Raw genomic sequence first — 18,418 nt, forward strand, 5'->3', positions numbered from 1 at the left:
GATGTAAAATGTGCAGAGAGAATTAGATTTGTGTGAGTTAATTTGTTTCTGTGCAGGGTAAATACTGGCTGCTTTATTTTTACACTGCAATATAGATCTCATTTTGAAGTAAAACCCCACCCAAATCTAATTCTCTCTGCACAAGTAACATCTGCCCCACCTGCATTGCACATGGTTTTGTCCATCTAAGAAGGAATTTTTCAGAAAGAGTGAACTAGAATAACCCCGCTAGTCACAAGGCAACCCTACTAGCCACGGCCCACAGGGCATCCCTCCTAGTCACAGAGCATCTCTCCTAATCACAGAGCATCTCTCCTATAGTCACAGAGCATCCCTCCTAGTCACAGAGCATCCCTCCTAGTCACAGAGCATCTCTCCTAATCACAGAGCATCTCTCCTATAGTCACAAAGCATCCCTCCTAGTCACAGGGCATCCGTCCTAGTCACAGAGCATCTCTCCTATAGTCACAGAGCATCCCTCCTAGTCACAGAGCATCCCTCCTAATCACAGAGCATCTCTCCTATAGTCACAGAGCATCCCTCCTAGTCACAGAGCATCCCTCCTAGTCACAGGGTATCCCTACTATTCACAGGGCATCCCTCCGTCCCATAGGGTATCCCTTCTAGTCACACCGTCCCTCCAAGACGTGTGGGCACACTATAGCTCCAGCATCTCTCACATTGCATGCATCTATCACAGAGCACCCACCATCTTCATAGTGAGCATCCTGCACGGAGCATCCCGCCCTTATACAGAGCAGAGCACAGAAACAGAGCATTGCTCCCGTACACCGAGCACAGAGCATTGCTCCCGTACACCGAGCATTGCTCCCGTACACCCAGACAGAGGAGAGAGCAGGCTGCAGCGTCCGGGGCACATCCAGCATCCTGAGTGGCCTGGGTGGTGCGGGATTTGGGTGTGGGGGGCGTCAGGTTGTGGCCACTGCAGACCCAGCGGCTCCTCCCACCGGTGTCTGACAGCCCCGAGGAAGAGAAGACAGCCAGTCCGTGCGAGAGGTAGCAGGCAACGGTTGTACCCCGGTTTCTCCCCGGCACAGCGCAGCCACACAGCGGGCAGCCCCCCAGGTGACCCGTCTACACCATGAACTTCCTGCGGCGCCGGCTGTCGGACAGCAGCTTCATCGCCAACCTGCCCAATGGCTACATGACCGACCTGCAGCGACCGGAGCCCCCCCAGCCGCCCCCACCCGCCGAACCGGAGCGCAGGCAGGGCGCACCGGTGTCCGGGGGCTTCTTCTCCTCCATCACCAACGCGGTGAAACAGACAGCGGCCTCGGCTGGCCTGGGGGAGCAGAGTGCGGGGAGCCCCGGGAGGAGGTCACGCATCCTGCTGATCATTGATGACCCCCACACCGACTGGTGAGTTACCCCAAATGCCATGCACACCGGGATCTGACAGTTCACCCCCATATACATTATTATATGCACCCCCAGTACTGACATATCACCCTCCCCCCCATATAATTACATGTACTGTACATCATTATATGCACCCCTAGCACTGACACATCCCCCCCATATACATCATTATATGCACCCCTAGCACTGACATATCACCCTCTCCCCCCCATATAATTACATGTACTGTACAACATTATATGCACCCCTAGCACTGAACCCCCCCCCCCCCCATATACATCCCAACACTGACACATCACCCCTCCCCCATATAATTACATTTACATAATTATATGCACCCCTAGCACTGACACATCCCCCCCATATTCATCATTATATACACCCTCAACACCAACATATCACCCCCCCATATAACGTATATGCACCCCTAGCACTGACACCCCCCCATATACATCATTATATACACCCTCAACACTGACATATCACCCCCCATATATACATCATTATATACACACCCCTAGCTCTGACACCCCCCCCCCCCCATATACATCCCAACACTGGCACATCGCCCCTCCCCCATATAATTACATTTACATAGTTATATGCACCCCTAGCACTGACACATCCCACCCATATTCATCATTGTATATGGCTCAACACCAACATATCACCCCCCCCATATAACGTATATGCACCCCTAGCACTGACACCCCCCCCATATACATCATTATATACACCCCAACACTGACACATCACCCCTCCCCCATATAATTACATTTACATCATTATATGCACCCCTAGCATTGACACATTTCCCCCATATACATCATTATATGCACCCCAACACTGACATATCACGCCCCTCCCCCCCATATAATTACATGTACATTATTATATGCATGCATAGCGCTGACACATCACCCTCATAGACATCATTATAGGCACCCCGACACTAACACATCAACCCCTCCCCCCATATAATAAATGTACACAATTATATGTACCCCTAGTACTGACAAATATCCCCCCTCCTCCCATATAATTAGATGTACATCATTATAAGCACCCCTTGCACAGATACACCCCCCTCATATACAGTACATCATTATAAGCACCCCTAGCACAGATACACCCCCCTCATATACATCATTATATGCACCCCTAGCACTGACACATCCCCCCCATATACATCATTATATGCACCCTAGCACTGACACAACACCATCCATATAATTACATGTACATCATTATATGAACCCCTAGCACTGACACCCCCATATACATCATTGTATGCACCCGTAACAGACACATCACCCCCCATATACATCATTATATGCACCCCTAGCACTGACACAACACCATCCATATAATTACATGTACATCATTATATGAACCCCTAGCACTGACACCCCCCATATACATCATTGTATGCACCCGGAACAGACACATCACCCCCATATACATAATTATATGCACCCTGAACACTGACACATCACCCCCATATACATAATTATATACACCCCAACACTGACACATCACCCCCATATACATAATTATATGCACCCTGAACACTGACACATCACCCCATCCCCATATAATTACATGTACATGATTGTATGCACCCCTAGCACTGACACATCCCCCCATATAAATCATATGCACCTTTAGCACTGACACATCCCCCATATACCTCATTATATACACCTCTAGCACTGACACACAACCCCCCCCCCATATAAATCATATGCACCTCTAGCACTGACACATCACCCCCCCATATACATTATTATATGCACCCCTAGCACTGACACATCCCCCCCATATACATCATTATATGCACCCCTAGCACTGACACTTCTCCCTACTGTATATACAAAATTATATGCACCCCCAACACTGACACATCACCCCCTCCCCCCATATACATCATTAATTTCACCCCAACGCATCAACCCCCCCCCCCCCCCATATAATTATATGCACCCCTAGCACGGACACATCCCCCATATACATCATTATATGCACCAGTAGCATTCACATTCTTCCCCTTATAATCACATGTAAATCATTACATGCACCCCTAACACATACGTTACCCCATATAATCACAAGTACATCAATATATGCACCCCTAGCACTCACTCATCCCCACCAATTTAATTTCATGTACATTACTATATGCACCCCTAGCAGTGACAAATGAACCCCCCATTTAATTACATGTACATCATTATATGCACCCTTAGCAGTGACAAATGAACCCCGACATAATACAATTACATGTGTTGTACATTATTCGCTCACTCCACTTTAGTGAGTCCCCACTGACACATCAGTCCCGATATAATGACATAAACATGCTTGGCCCTTCTCAATGGGGTTGGGATTGTTTGGTCTACAGTATATTGATCGACATGGGTTTAGGTCAACAGTGTCTAGGTCGACAGGACATTAGGTGGACAGTGTCTAGGTCAACGGTCAAAAGGTCGACATGTGGTTTTTCACTGTTTTTTTTACCCGAAGGTTGACACAGTCAACATGGACACAGTTGGAAGTGCACCGCATTCACTCGCATTGCTTGCTGCGCTCGGTACAGTATTTTATTCTCCCACCACGCCCTAGAGCTGGGGTAGCCAACCCTAGTCCTCGAGAGCTACCAACAGTGCATGTTTTGCAGGTCTCCTCACAGAATCACAAGTGAGCTAATTAGCTCCATCTGTGTATCTATTAAAATGTGTCAGTGATTAATGAGTGCAGCTGTGCAGCAGCTAGGTTGTCTGGAAAATGTGAACTGTTGGTAGCTCTCGTAGGCTAGGGTTGGCTACCACTGCCCTAGAGGATGGTAGGGCATGAAATACCGCCTGTCGGCACATGTCGGCTCCAAAAACAGTGAAAAACCCCATATCGACCTTTTAACTGTTGACCTAATGCGTGTGTCGACATAAACCCATGTCGACATTGACCCATGTCGACCTATCCCCATGTCGACCTAATGGTGTCAACCCAATGCTTGTCGACCAACATACTGTAGACCAAATGACCGTATCGCTCTCAATGATTGCTGATTTCCCCCCCCCACCCATTTAAAATATATGGGTGTGAATTATTAGACCGTGTCTAGATAGACAGTCAATAGGTCTACCCCAAAAGGTGGACATGCAATGGTAGGACGGTCAAAGGTTGACATGGGAAATATCAACATGTCCACATGGCAAAGGTAGATCCATGAAAAGGTAGACATGAGTTTTGCACTTTTTGCGCTCGGCACATATTATATTCTCCCTCTATGCTGACACCAATAATGAAGCAAAAAAATAAAATCGTGAAATACTTAAGTCGACCTTGTCATGTCTACTCTTCATGTCGTCATTTTGACCCTGTTGACCTATTGCATATTGATAAAAAAGGGTATGTGTTCTGCGCTTGGGGTACACCCATTGACTATCTAGACATTGTGGTGGAAATGAACAAAGATGGGAGTTCTATTTCACATGGGATGTTGCACCGGGCAACCAATCCGATCCTATATCTTCTAGACCAGGGATGGGGAACCTCCAGCCCTCCAGCTGTTGTTAAACAGCACATCCCAGCATGCCCTGCTACAGTTTTAGTATGGCCAAATAGCAAAGCTGTAGAAGGGCATGCTGGGATGTGCAGTTCAACAACAGCTGGAGGGCCGAGGTTCCCCATCCCATGTGAAATAGAACTAGCATCTTAGTAAATTTCCCCCTGTAGATCTATCAACCAGAATCAAAAGTACAGGAACCCCTCCCCCGACTACTGGGTCTCCCTAACATATTTTCTCAAATCCAATATATGATTAGATGACAGGAAAATATACTCTTGTATTACATTTCTTTATTATGTCTCTATCTTACATACTGTACATATAGATCTGCCACTATTATGTATTCACAGACATTTGTGAGGCCCTTAGGTGAATATATAAAGTCATATTTATATTAAAAATATGATTTACTTTATATAATCAAGTGTATGCAATCCAGTATTATTGTTGCATATATTATTATTATTATAATGTATTGGTTTATGGTGTATTGTTACAAGAATATGTATGTAAGAAAAGTGATATGGATCTGATGGCTGATCCTGCTGTTCAGTATTGTGTGTGTAGTATGCAGGACCGGTCTGGCAAATGCCAGAGGGGCCGATGGCTAGGTGGGCCGATTTCTTCTTGTAAGTGGAGACTCCGCCTCCCAATTGGCGCACAGAGAGAGCCACTGGACTCGGGGTTATTTATTCCCCTCTATCCTGCAAGCTGGGAGATGTAACACAGGCATGTGCGGTGCATGTGTGCACGCGTGTGACAAATGTCGCGCACATGCACAAATGCCAGGGCCAATTAGGGGGCCCAGGATGTCACTGGTAGTATGTGGCTTATGCAGACAGGTGAATTAGAATTAGTTCATATGTGTGTCATCTATCATAAGCTTATTCTATATCATATGCTATACATACAGTTTTCTTTAAAAGCTGCATTCCCCCACACCTGAGCCCATGTTGATGCCCCACACTTTTCCCAAGGGGGCTATTTTTCATCTTGTAGCCTTGGCTAAAGATGGGGCCTGTGTGTGAATCTGCTGCTTGGGTTGTGACCTCATGGGCCAATAAGAAGAAGATTCTTTCACAAAAGCCGAAGGCTACCGTAGTATTCATCCTCCTGCTAATTTGAAGTGATAAATGAAAAATGATTAGCTGAAGTGGAGACCATGGATGTTATGCATCAAAATGCAGCTCCTGGGCTCCACTAGCAGGTTGTAGGCAGCTGCCTAAGAGGCAAGTGACTTGGTAATTGTCCTATTTGGATCTACACAATTGTTTGACTCACTCAACCTCATTGGTGTTCATCCTGTGTTTGCTAAAGACAGTGTCTAATTTGACAGTCAAAAGGTCAACTACGATTGGTCAGCAGGTTGACACATAAGAAAGGTTGACATACATTCGGTCGACATGGTCAAAAGGTCGACATGGATAAAGGTCAATGTGAGTTTTTCATGATTTTTTTTTTGTTTTCGCCGACTTGTCATAATTTATCATCCCAGTGGCCATAGGGGGAGAATAAAATAGTTTGCCCGAAGCACGTGGGCCATGCGAGGGGACGTGGTACACTTACACGGTGTCCATGTCGACATAGACACAAAAGGGCGAAAACTCATGTCGACCATTTTCCATTTCGACCTTTTGTCAAATTGGAATACCCTGTAATATCGCACTGCTTGCTGGGAATACCCTGTAATATCGCACTGCTTGCTGGGAATACCCTGTAATACCGCACTGCTTGCTGGGAATGCCCTGTAATACGGCACTGCTTGCTGGGAATGCCCTGTAATACGGCACTGCTTGCTGGGAATGCCCTGTAATACCACACTGCTTACTGGGAATACCCTGATATCGCACTGCTTTGTGGGGCTGGAATTTTTCTCTCCTATGGAATTTTTTTTCTATACAGTATGCAGAACCTGGCATCATTGAGACCCACACAGCCATGTTAATTATTTAGGTACTTGTTTCCTAGCACGGCCACACCGATTTGTATCGGGGTGATCGGGTCGGAAAAATCGCGTCGGTCGCATCGCATGCGACCAAATCGCATGCGATGCGATGGACCCGATTTTTACATTGAATCAAATGTGAATAGGGCCCCTGGGACCCTATTTTACATTGGATTCAATGTAAAGTAGTCCCCAGACCCCAAATTTTACCCCCTCAACGGCACCCCACGATTGCCGCCAACCCGAAGCGTGGCGAGCGGCGGCAGTACGCGTCCTCTGACCTTTTCATACCCCTACTATCCACGTCGGCGTGGAGTTGAGAATATAAAGTGTGGCGAGGGGACGCGTATAAATTCACAGGTATACGCGTCCCCTCGCGGGGCTCGGCGGCTCGCTGCGCTCGCCACACTTTATATACTCAACGCCAACGTGGATAGTAGGGGTATGAAAAGGTCAGAGGACGCGCACCTCCGCCCCTCGCGGGCTCGCTGCGCTCGCCACGCTTCGGGTTGGCGTCAATCGTGCGGTGACGCTCACAATGGGGTTGCTTAACTTTTTAACGATGACGAGGCCATATACAATGTGAAATGGGTCATATTGGCCCATTTCACATTGTTTGCTATGTAAAATGGACTTAATCAAGTCCTTTTCATCTTGTGCCATTATAATGGCACAAGACCGACGCGATGCTCCCGATTTCAATGTTAAAAATATTTTAACATTGAAGCCTATGGCAAAATCGCGTCCATCGCGTCGGTGGCATCGCGGGCCATGTTTCTGCACGCGACCGACGCGATGGTCCCGATTTTGCCTTTGCCGGCAAAATGGACCTGATTTCAAAGGAAATCTGGTCCATCGCGTCCATCGTGTACCTTAACTTTAAGGTACACGATGGACAAGATTGTGGCCGTGCTAGGAAACTCTTATAATTCCTTAGCTAGTCTTTTATGAGCTGAATAAAACACAATGTCACTCCAGTGTGTACGGGCAATCCGGGCTGATGGGAATTTGTTCCAATGTCGGAAAACAAATTTCTATCACTCCAGTGTGGACCCAGTTTCAGGGCTGGAACAGTAGAAAATCACTATGTTGATGTTTTATAAGTATGTAAACATAGCGTCCGTGTTGGCATTCCTGAATGTTGATGTTCAGACCATGTTGACTTTTTAGTAGCGATATTGGGAATGTTGACATTTTGTGACACAACCATACTAAGAAATGCACCATTTCGGACAGTATCCCTTTTCCACTGCTGAAATAACCTGTGTTACTGCCATTTTAACTCATGTCCTGGGGATCCAGCCTGTATAGCGAGCAGAGTTGGACCTGGGAATGGCCCGGGTTAGGATGCAGTGCTAATGGGTGATCTGTGTCACCTGACTCGGTTCCAGGTATGTCGCAAATCTGGGTATGACCTGGGATTTTGAACCCGGGTCCCAAATTTTTTGCATTAAACCCGGGTCATTATACACAGGGTGATCCGGATTTAACCCTTTTTATAACCTGGGTAGAATTGCCGGATTGGTCAACCTGGGTTATACAGTTTGGTGCTTTCACACCGCACCTCCACCGGGCAATAACTCTGGTTTAATATGCGCTGTGAAAGGGGTATAACATGCATAGGGAGAGCTGGATCACCAAGCACTGGCAGAAGAAAGAAGACTGCACATGGGCGCAGCTTTAAATAAATGGCTGACCCTTAAATAACTCAGATCAAAGGGTCTGCGTAAATGGGGTCTGACCTGGTGGAACTGTGTCTGAAATGCTTTTTTACGGAAATGGGGTATAATGAATATGACATCAGACATGCATTTTAATAATTAGGAAAATGCTGACTGCAATTAATATTTAAAGATCATGGAATGCATTATTTAACCAATCAAACTTTTTTATGCTGTTTTAAACGTATTGGATGCTTTCATACAGAACTTGATTTATTATGGACAGTTTACTTGGAGAGCATTTGTTATATATGTGGTAACATCATTTGCGTTTAAATCTGCAAATGGAGCAGTACATAAATCCAGGGGTGTAATTATAGTTGGTGCAAGGGGTGCTACTGCAATAGGTCCAAAAGCTTAAGGCAGGCATGTCCAAACTATGGCCCTCCAGCTGTTGAGAAACTACAAATCCCATCATGCATTGCCACAGTTTTGCTATTAGGGAATGCTAAACTATGGCAAGGCATGCTGGGATGCGTAGTTTCACAACAGATGGAGGGCCACAGTTTGGACATGCCTGGCTTAAGGGGTACATCATGCAGGCAATTCTGATTTAATGTACAGTATCTACTGAGCAACCCCTACTAGTAAGCCCATGCCTGCCCTCATTTTCATGTCCCTGATGCCTTCTAATGATTCCAGATATACAGTGTGCAGACATTAGAGGCGCGTATTGATCTGTGGCTAGGACTACATTGCGAGAGTTTGATGACGGCTCAGACAGAATTTACCTTACTAGTGATACCATTATAGTGTAACCATTAGAAGGGGTAGTGGGGGGAAGACATTATTGAATACACAGGATTGACAAAGATTGTGGGAATATAAGTGTGTGTGTGTGTGTGTGTGTGTGTGTGTGTGTGTGGGGGTGTTTCAGGATTTTAGGGGGGACAATAAAATTACAGATACTAAGGCATAAAGGGGGTGTGTGTGTGTGTGTGGGGATTCTGGATTGCACATCCTAATTTCAAACATAAGAGCATACCTCCCAACTGTCCCACTTTCTGCGGGAATGTTACGGCTTTTGGGGATGTTCCCACGTCCCTCCTGGGGCCAGCAGTGTCCCAAAGCGGGGAAGGGGGCAGTTGGGAGTCCCCCCTGTCACCTGCTGAATAGACGCTGTGCGCATGCACACATCGTCTATTCCCGCAAGCAGAGGGGCTGGGCGCTGGCTAGCAGCTTACAGAGCCGCTAGCCATGCTCCCACAGCGGAAGAAAACAGGGGCGTGGTCTCACGGAATGACTTGATTTGTAGGCCATGCCCCCTAATTTTGGCAAGGGAAAATGCAGGTGCACTCTCTAAGCATGAAGAACCCTGGTAATCAGAACAATTATACCCCTTTCAGACATACCATTTTAGACCTGGTACAATCCTGGTTTTTTTTAAATCCCGGGTCAATTGCAGGTGTGCAGGAATAGCCTTTTAGACATACACTAGTCCCGGGATGATGAGCGTGCATGTGAAAAATCCCGGGATTTTTGCGTATGTCTGAAAGGGGTATTCCTAAACTGCACAGTTTAAGATGGAGGAAAACTGAGGTTTATGGTACAATTTATGGCTAAAATGTGAGCCCACCTACTACGTTTTGGTGACCTCATCTTTAATACTGACATATTCAGTTATCCAGGTCATACTTATCATAGTGCCCATTCTGATATGTATTTGTAGTCAGCAAATGGAAGGATACATACTATTTACAAACACCAAAGAGCAGATGGGTGGGGTTCTAGTAAAGGAAGGAGTCTTGTAGTGTGGCCAGAACCCATGATAATATTCTTAGTTCTCCATGTGTCTGAGTTGGGCCTGATTATTAATGTGACAGGAGATCAACATTTACAGTCTTCTGAGTGCCGGCATTCCGTTCATGGGAGCACAAAGTGCCCAATGTGACAGTAGCTTAGATGAGCTGAATACAGCATAGCCCTACGCCGCAATCCAACTCTGTACAAGGCTGTCTATATGGATACACCCTGGGCTCCTTTATCTTAGGTTGTGTCTCTGGAGACCTGCAGCAGGATGCAGACCTGCAGCAGGATGTGCCGTTTGTTATCGATATGAAGAGGAAAGGAGATTTCTGGACCACAGGAGACTGACGCACAGCTGATTGTCCACCTGTCATGTCTGTGTTTGCTCAGAGCACATGCTCCGGAGATGATTGCACTCAGAGAGAGTTCATTTGATTGTATCTACTGATGAGAGCGCGTCATAGAGAGAGTGTAACTAGCTGGTAACGGCATTCTCATGTTGGCACACCCTAACTGATCTTTGCCTATGCAGCTGCCAGTGGTGCAGAGACGGGAGGGGAGCGTGTACTCTTTACCTGGGCCCAGGCATGTTGGTGAGGGCCCAGGACCAATGTTCCCTCTAATTTTACGAAGGCTGTGTACGGCAAAAGATTTTGACTGTGCAACTTTGGAAGGAAATTAAAATTTTTGCGCGTCACTTATATATAACTGGAAAATGACGTTCAGCATAACTTTACTTCAAAATGATAATAAACATTTAAACATTCAAAACAAAGCACACAATGTAGTTAATGGGCGGTATTCAATGTCCTGAATCGCTGGTTACAGTGATTCAGATTTAACATTCGCCTGCCAATCGCCGGTTTTTAGCAGTGAATCGCCATGCATGGGGATTCGTGGGGAGTCGCCAAGTCACCCTATTCAACGTGGCTGAGAATCGCCGGCCCTAACGGCGATTCTCAGCCATACCGGCGTTTCCCTACACAGCCTCATTAATGTAGTCAGTTGTTTAAAAAATCGCAGATAAATGCTAGAAACAAGCAAATTACCCTGGACAAACGCTTCCCATACAGCAGACGGAAAACGCTGGGAAATCTGGTCAAAGGGCAAACGAAGGAGTGAGGTGGGGAGGAGAATCATGGGTAAGTGAGGTGCACCATGGGTAAGAACAGTGCTTTGTGGGAGAAAAAAAAAATACCTGAAAAAATTAAATATATATTTGTATAGCACTTCTACGACCATGACATCACACAAGGGCAGCAAATAATAATACATTAGACTTGCATAGTTAAATAGAGCACTTAAAACCAATTATTTCACATGTTCCTATAAAAGTTCACCATAAAAAGATGATGAGGGGCACTCGGAGAGGAACGGCGATATGAAAGAAGAAAAAGGAATCGCCAACTTCACATTGAATACACTTTTGGCGATTCCCCTCAACTACCGTCGATTCCCCATGAAAAATCCTATACACAAAAAACGGCGATTTGTACAGGAAAACATTTGGCGATTGCAGCTTCATTCACCGGTCGTCAACGGCGATTCTAGCTCATTGAATACGGTGATTCGCATTTGGAGCTCCAAAAATCACCGTCAGCCACGAAAAAACCCCGGAATCGCCATAAAACTTGGCGATTCCGGCTCATTGAATACCGCCCAATGGGTGAAACACACATTAATTGAGTCCACAACTGCAAAAAGGGACCACTGCTGCTTTGTGCGCTCTGTTGTAATGTCTGTGCGCACGCTCATCGAGTTGTGTGTGCGCACGTGCGCACAGCTTAGAGGGAACACTGCCCTGGACCCACCGCAACGCCCCCCCCCCCCTCCCATTAGGTAAGCGCCCGGCTCTCGGTTACAATTTCCTTTACATTTTCATTTTCTTTGACAACAGGGTCTGACCCCACCCCTCCAATTGGCCCCACCCTATCCCCTGTACCAGGGCCCAGCAGAGCTATTGGTGCATTCACTCAGCATGGCCATCTGTTGTGTTAAGGTCCCAAAGGATCACTTCCGGAAGGAAAACAGGAGCAGTATTGATATCTCAAAGCATACTGTACGTCAGCACCCCCACCCTTGACCATGGTAACAATCTGGAGGCAAAATACATCCTTTCGCCCCTTTTTTGTTTGAAGTTTACGTTACTCTCAAACATAAGTCAGAACTAGTAAACAATACAAATGCCATTGGTGTAAAGATGCATATATTGTTATTACACTATACTGTATACAGTGCCGATGCATTAACATGTTTATGTACTAAGCCTTGAAGAGAGAGATAGAAGGGACAGAGATAAAGTACCAGTCAGTCATACTCTCAATTTTCAAACAGAGCTGTAACAGCAGTTAGGAGCTGATTGATACTTTTATCTCTTTCCATTTTATCTCTCTGTGCAAATGCTTTTCCCTAGAGTAGAGATGCGTATACCTTGACATGAGCCTATAACAGGCAAAGAAACTTGGTGCCGCAGCAGCAGTACAGACTGCGCACAGCCGAGATGGTGCAACAATTAGTCGACTCTACTGAAGAAGCGGGCGGACTTGGAGGCGGGACCCGGGGCACCACACAGGGAAGTGTGCAATACGCAAGGGCCTGACACACTGCACTGCGTCAGGTCATTACTGTATCAATACAATACTGTAACATACACACACACACAGTCGGGCATGCATACAGGATCTATATATAGATTCTATATGCAATAAAATGAAACTCCTGGGATAATGAACAGATGTGCATCCGAGACACAGCCGAGCATGTATATAGATTAATATGCATGCCCGCCTGTGTCTCGGCAGCATGACCGTCCATTACCCCAATTTCATTTTTACCCCATTTCTGACAATTTACCCCTGTTCCCTGACCACTGGCTTAGTACATATAGGGACAGATTTTTTTTAAGCCTTATGAATTGATAAAATGGAAGAGGATAATCAGCCCATAACTGTCATGCATGTTACAGGCTGAGTTTTAATGAAAATGACAGTTATGAGCTGACTGGCTGCTGTGTTATCACCTTCCACTTTATCACTTCACCAGGTTTAATAAATCTCCCCCGTGGTATTGGTATTCTAGGCGTTCTGCTTTATAAAAGATTGTCGCATAAATTAGCATCTCATTTGTCCACCTTAATATTTTGTTGTTTTTATTAAAATGCCATTTATATGATATTTATCCTGCCATCTGTAAGGCATCATTTTTCACAGACGGAGGAGGTGCTTAGCTCCCAGCATGCAATATGTTTGTCTCTACATCATTAATTCAGTGTCCAAGCTGTTAATGTTCTATCCAAGTGTTTTCTGGTTCCGGTCTACAGGTATCCCCAAGCATATGATATTATTCATCTGACTGGTCTCATGTTCTCACAGTTCATGGTATAACCTCACTTGACTTGTTTTATTATCACACACTGTAACAATACTGTACAGACGTGAGTTTCCAAATGGCGTAATCCCCAAATTGCACACAATTAGCTGCTGTTGTCTAATATACCCTTGAGTGACTATTGTATTTAGCTACCATAAATATTCATTGACCAAAGACTCCATTAAATGTATGGCTTCTGCCACACTAACCAGGCCAGCCAAGCGATTTGGCAGAGTTGCTTGGATCATCTCCTGATATTCTGTGAGCGGAATGTGAAAGTGCACGGTAGCTGTAGGACTCGAACGCTGTCCCAATCTCCAGCGTGATTGCCTTTAATGAGCAGCTTGGCCTGAATTTATTGAGATCAGAGGAAATTATTGTGCGGACACATGATAAGCATCTTGCCGTGCTGATTTCTTAGCAACATTTGTCATTCCCAACGCGTAGTCCTGCTGCACAGTATGGTTTGCTGGCTGCAATTTTAAACAGAACATTCTGGCTAAATAAAGGTGCACCCTTCTCATGGGAAGGTCCTTACACTTCAGGGCAGAATGGCGTGCATGCCATATAATTGCTGAACATTAAAAATAGTTTCTTCTAACATACAAATGTATTAGATGTCATTTTTTTTTGAATTATGATGATGATGATGATGCAGGTTTCCAAAGTTGTTTACAACTAAAAGTAAGGTACACGTTTCCTAGCACGGCGCCCATCATAGGTGTTAGTAAGGTATGCGATGGATGCGACCGAGGCGATTTCAGGGCTATTTTTAGCCTTTTCCCCGACAATTAAAAAGTCATGCCTTAAGTTAAGGCATGCGATGCGACCGATACGATGGACACGATTTTACATAGGGAACAATGTTAAATGGGCCAATGGACCCGATTTTCTGTATACCCACCCTTATGGGTATTTTACATGACAAATGCCCCCCCCCCATTCTTAACGCCACCCCACGACCAACGCCAACCCGAAGCGTGGCGAGCGCAGCGGTACGCGTCCTCCGACCTTTTCATACCCCCACTATCCACGACTGTGTGGAGTTGATTTTATATAGTGTGGCGAGCCACCAAGCCCGAAGCGTGGCGAGGGGACGCGTAATACCTGTGAAGTAATGCGGGGCTCGATGCGCTCGCCTTGCTTCGGGCTTGGTGGCTCGCTGCGCTCACCACACTATATAAAATCAACTCCACGCCGACGTGGATAGTGGGGGTATGAAAAGGTCGGAGGACGCATACCGCCGCCCCTCGCGGGCTCGCTGCGCTCGTCACGCTTCGGGGTTAACAATGGGGGGGCATTTGACCCATCAGAGTTGGGAAACAATAAAATTTGAGGTCTGGGGGCCATTTAACATTGGGGCCATTGTAAAATCGGGTCTCGGGGACCATTTTTCATTGATTCCAATGTAAAAATTGCGTCTATCGCATGTGATTTAGTTGCATGCGATGCAATCAACGCGATTTTGGGGGTACAATTTTTATCGCTGGCGCCGTGCTAGGAAACAAGTACCAAAAGTAATACTGGGCACACACTAGGATTATTATCACCAGTTATTTATATACAGTAGCGCACACATATTCCGCAGCGCTGCCCCAGTGCAGCTTACAATCTGTATTCCCTACCACATGTACACGCACATACAGACATTCTAGGGTTAGTTTTGTTGGGGCCAATTAACCTACCAGTATATTTTTGGATTGTGGGAGGAAACCGGAGCACCCCGAGGAAACCCATGGGGAGAATATACAAACTCCAGACAGTTAGGGCCATGGTGGGAATAGAACCCATGACCTCATCTCGCACATCAGACCATTCCTCTCCACTGACGCGACTAAAATTCTCATTCACTCTCTTGTCATCTCCTGCCTTGACTACTGCAACATCCTTCTCTCTGGGCTACCTCTCACCCGCCTCGCACCTCTCCAATCCATTCTTAACGCTACTGCTAGGCTCATCTTCCTCTCCCGCCGCTCTACCTCCGCCTCCCCCCTCTGTCTATCTCTTCACTGGCTCCCCATTCCTTTCCGAGTTCTCTTTAAACTCCTCACCACCACCTACAAGGCTCTCTCCTCCTCCACCGCTCCTTACCTCTCTTCACCGATCTCTATCCACACTCCCTCCCGTCCTCTTCGCTCCATCGCTGACCGCCGACTGACCTCTCACCTAATCGCCTCCTCCACTCCCGTGTCCAAGACTTCTCTCGCGCTGCCCCCCTGCACTGGAACAACCTCCCGCCACCCATCAGGCTTTCTGATTCCCTTACCTCCTTCAAGCGCTCCCTCAAAACCTACTTTTTTCGACTAGCCTATCCCTCCTCCTAACCTCTTTTGATCCTCCTATCCTGCCTCCGTTCCCCTCCGTTCCTACTTATCCTATTGTTTTTCGTTCGTCCACCCACCTATTTTTAGTATGTTAACTCTTATGAGCAGGGCCCTCCTTCCTCACGTACTCACCCTACCTCATTACCTCACCTGTGCTCCTGTCCCGTTCTTCCCTTCCTCTACTTCATCTTCAGTCTCCTCGACAATTTTGACACCTACATCTGAACTGATGCTGATTTTAGTTCTACCAGCTATACCCCTATTTATACTGTATTTTTCAACACACCCTGTACGCTACCTTGTAATTTGTTTTTTGTTTGCTATGTACGGCGCTGCGGACACTTTGCGGCACCTTATAAATAAACGTACTACTACAACCTCATTGCCGTGCTGCCCAGCATTGGCTAGCCAGCTGATTCTACCTGACGATAGGTAATTGTGCATGCACTTGTCAATCTTCATCCTGATATGTTGTGCATAATGGTACAACTGGCTGGATATTTACATGTGCTGACCGCCCATACACTCAGCACTATGCAAGGACATATCAGCAGAAATATATTGGCCATTGGCTTTGCTGCTTGCACAACATTATGGGATGATTCAGACCTGTCCGCAAGGCTGCAGTTTTTGCAGATAGACAAAATCATGCTGTAGTGCAAATGTAACGTGTAGAGAGAGTTAGATTTTTTTTGTGTGGGGGGGGGGGGGTATTTTTACATCTATGCAGTGCAGCATGGTTTTGTCCATTTGCAAAGACTGCAGCCCTGCTAATCAGTCTGAATCAGGCCCTATGTCTATGAATGATGTATTTCATAGACCTCTTGTTGGTACACAGCCACCAAAGGGCCCATGATATATTGACCAGTGTGTACCCAGTTTATGAGCAGAATGTATATGGAAAGGGCCTTGGGAATAAAATAAGATAAACAATGTGATATAAGTAAATGGGTATAATGCAATATTAAACCATGCTACATGCCAAGCACAGAATGGTGCTGCACAGGAACATACAGTAAGTACAGCCCTGTTTTCTGTGCTGGTCCTCTTGTCTGCTGCATCTACTGACTAATAGATGTCTTCTGAGTGATGCTGCTGATCTGGGGCTCAGACCTGAGCAATTGACCGCTGATTTGCTTGCAATGATAAATTACCACTAAACTGCAGGGCCAGAGACATGATTCTCAATTGAAATTCACCACAGATAAATACCACACTGTATCCAGCAAGCAAGTAACAATTATGAAAAGATCATGGGATGTATTATATGGATAATGAAACGGTTTTATGCTATTTTAAACTTATTGGACGCTTTCATGAAGAACTTGATTTATTATGGACAGTTTACGTTTACGTGGAGAGCCTTTGTTACATACTGTGTGTGGTAACATTATTTTCTTTTAAATCTGCAATTAGAGCAGTACATAAATCCATGGGTGTAATTATAGTAGGTACAAGGGGTGCCACTGCTATGGGTCCAGAGCCTTACAGGGTTTGAATCTAGGTTATAAACTTTTATACCAATTTCCCAGATTTGCCTGCTAAGCAATTGGGTCTGATCCATTTTCCAGAATGAATTGCGTGACATATATTTATGTGAGAGGAGTGTGTAGTGGATGTTCTAATGTCAAGGGGCACCATAATGTGGCATCTGGAGGCAACTGTGATGTGATACACTATGCACTGTAGAGCAAAGTAGTGTGTTATTATCTGATCTGATCATTGTCTATAATAAATAAGAAGAACTGGGGCACTTTTGTGTGGCACAATATGAAATGGAGGCACGAAAATGTGGCATAAAATGTTCTGGGGCACTGTAAAGTGGCATAATATGACCTGAAGGGCACTCTACTGTGTCACAGTATGGACATGGGCACTATGTCATATTGTGAATTGGGCATACTGTGGGGCATAATGTATACTGGCAGCCTTACAATTTAACATCATCTGAACTTGAACTATAATGGTTCATAAAATAATCTAGGGCACTACTTCTGTATAGGACATAAAATTAATAAATGGTTCGGAGAGGTGTCTCTCAAGATGCATATGCTATGGGGCCCACAAAATTCTGGTTACACCCCTGCATAAATCCTTGGGCTAATATCACCCACACATTTTACCCATAAGAACTGATATTTTAGTTGCACACAATAGGTGCTGAGTGCTGCAAGCTGTTGTGTGTGTCTGTATGCGAGCTGATTATAGCGCGTACTGTACATGTAGAACTGCTAGGTATACTGGTGGATTTTGCTTTAATGTACAGTGTTCGTAACACCACTGAAAGGAAATAGGCAGCATCAGTGCAGATCCGCTGTGCACAGGTGGTGACCTTCTGCTCCAACCTCTGTAAAGCAACGATTCA

The 18,418-nt window shown here is 45.7% G+C and overlaps 1 protein-coding gene across 1 annotated transcript in view; it reads left to right on the forward strand.

The window, feature by feature from the left end:
• The first annotated feature begins 552 nt into the window (after positions 1-552).
• SYN2 (synapsin II) overlaps positions 553-18,418 on the forward strand; it is a 283,187-nt gene continuing 265,321 nt past the window's right edge. The window contains exon 1 of the mRNA XM_083156164.1: positions 553-1,380. Within this exon, the coding sequence (XP_083012290.1) occupies positions 1,103-1,380 (278 nt within the window). The 5' untranslated portion in view covers positions 553-1,102. The remainder of the gene's footprint in view (positions 1,381-18,418) is intronic.

Source organism: Crinia signifera, chromosome 8 (genome assembly GCF_055691185.1).
Source record: "Crinia signifera chromosome 8, ASM5569118v1, whole genome shotgun sequence".
Lineage (NCBI taxonomy): Eukaryota > Metazoa > Chordata > Amphibia > Anura > Myobatrachidae > Crinia > Crinia signifera.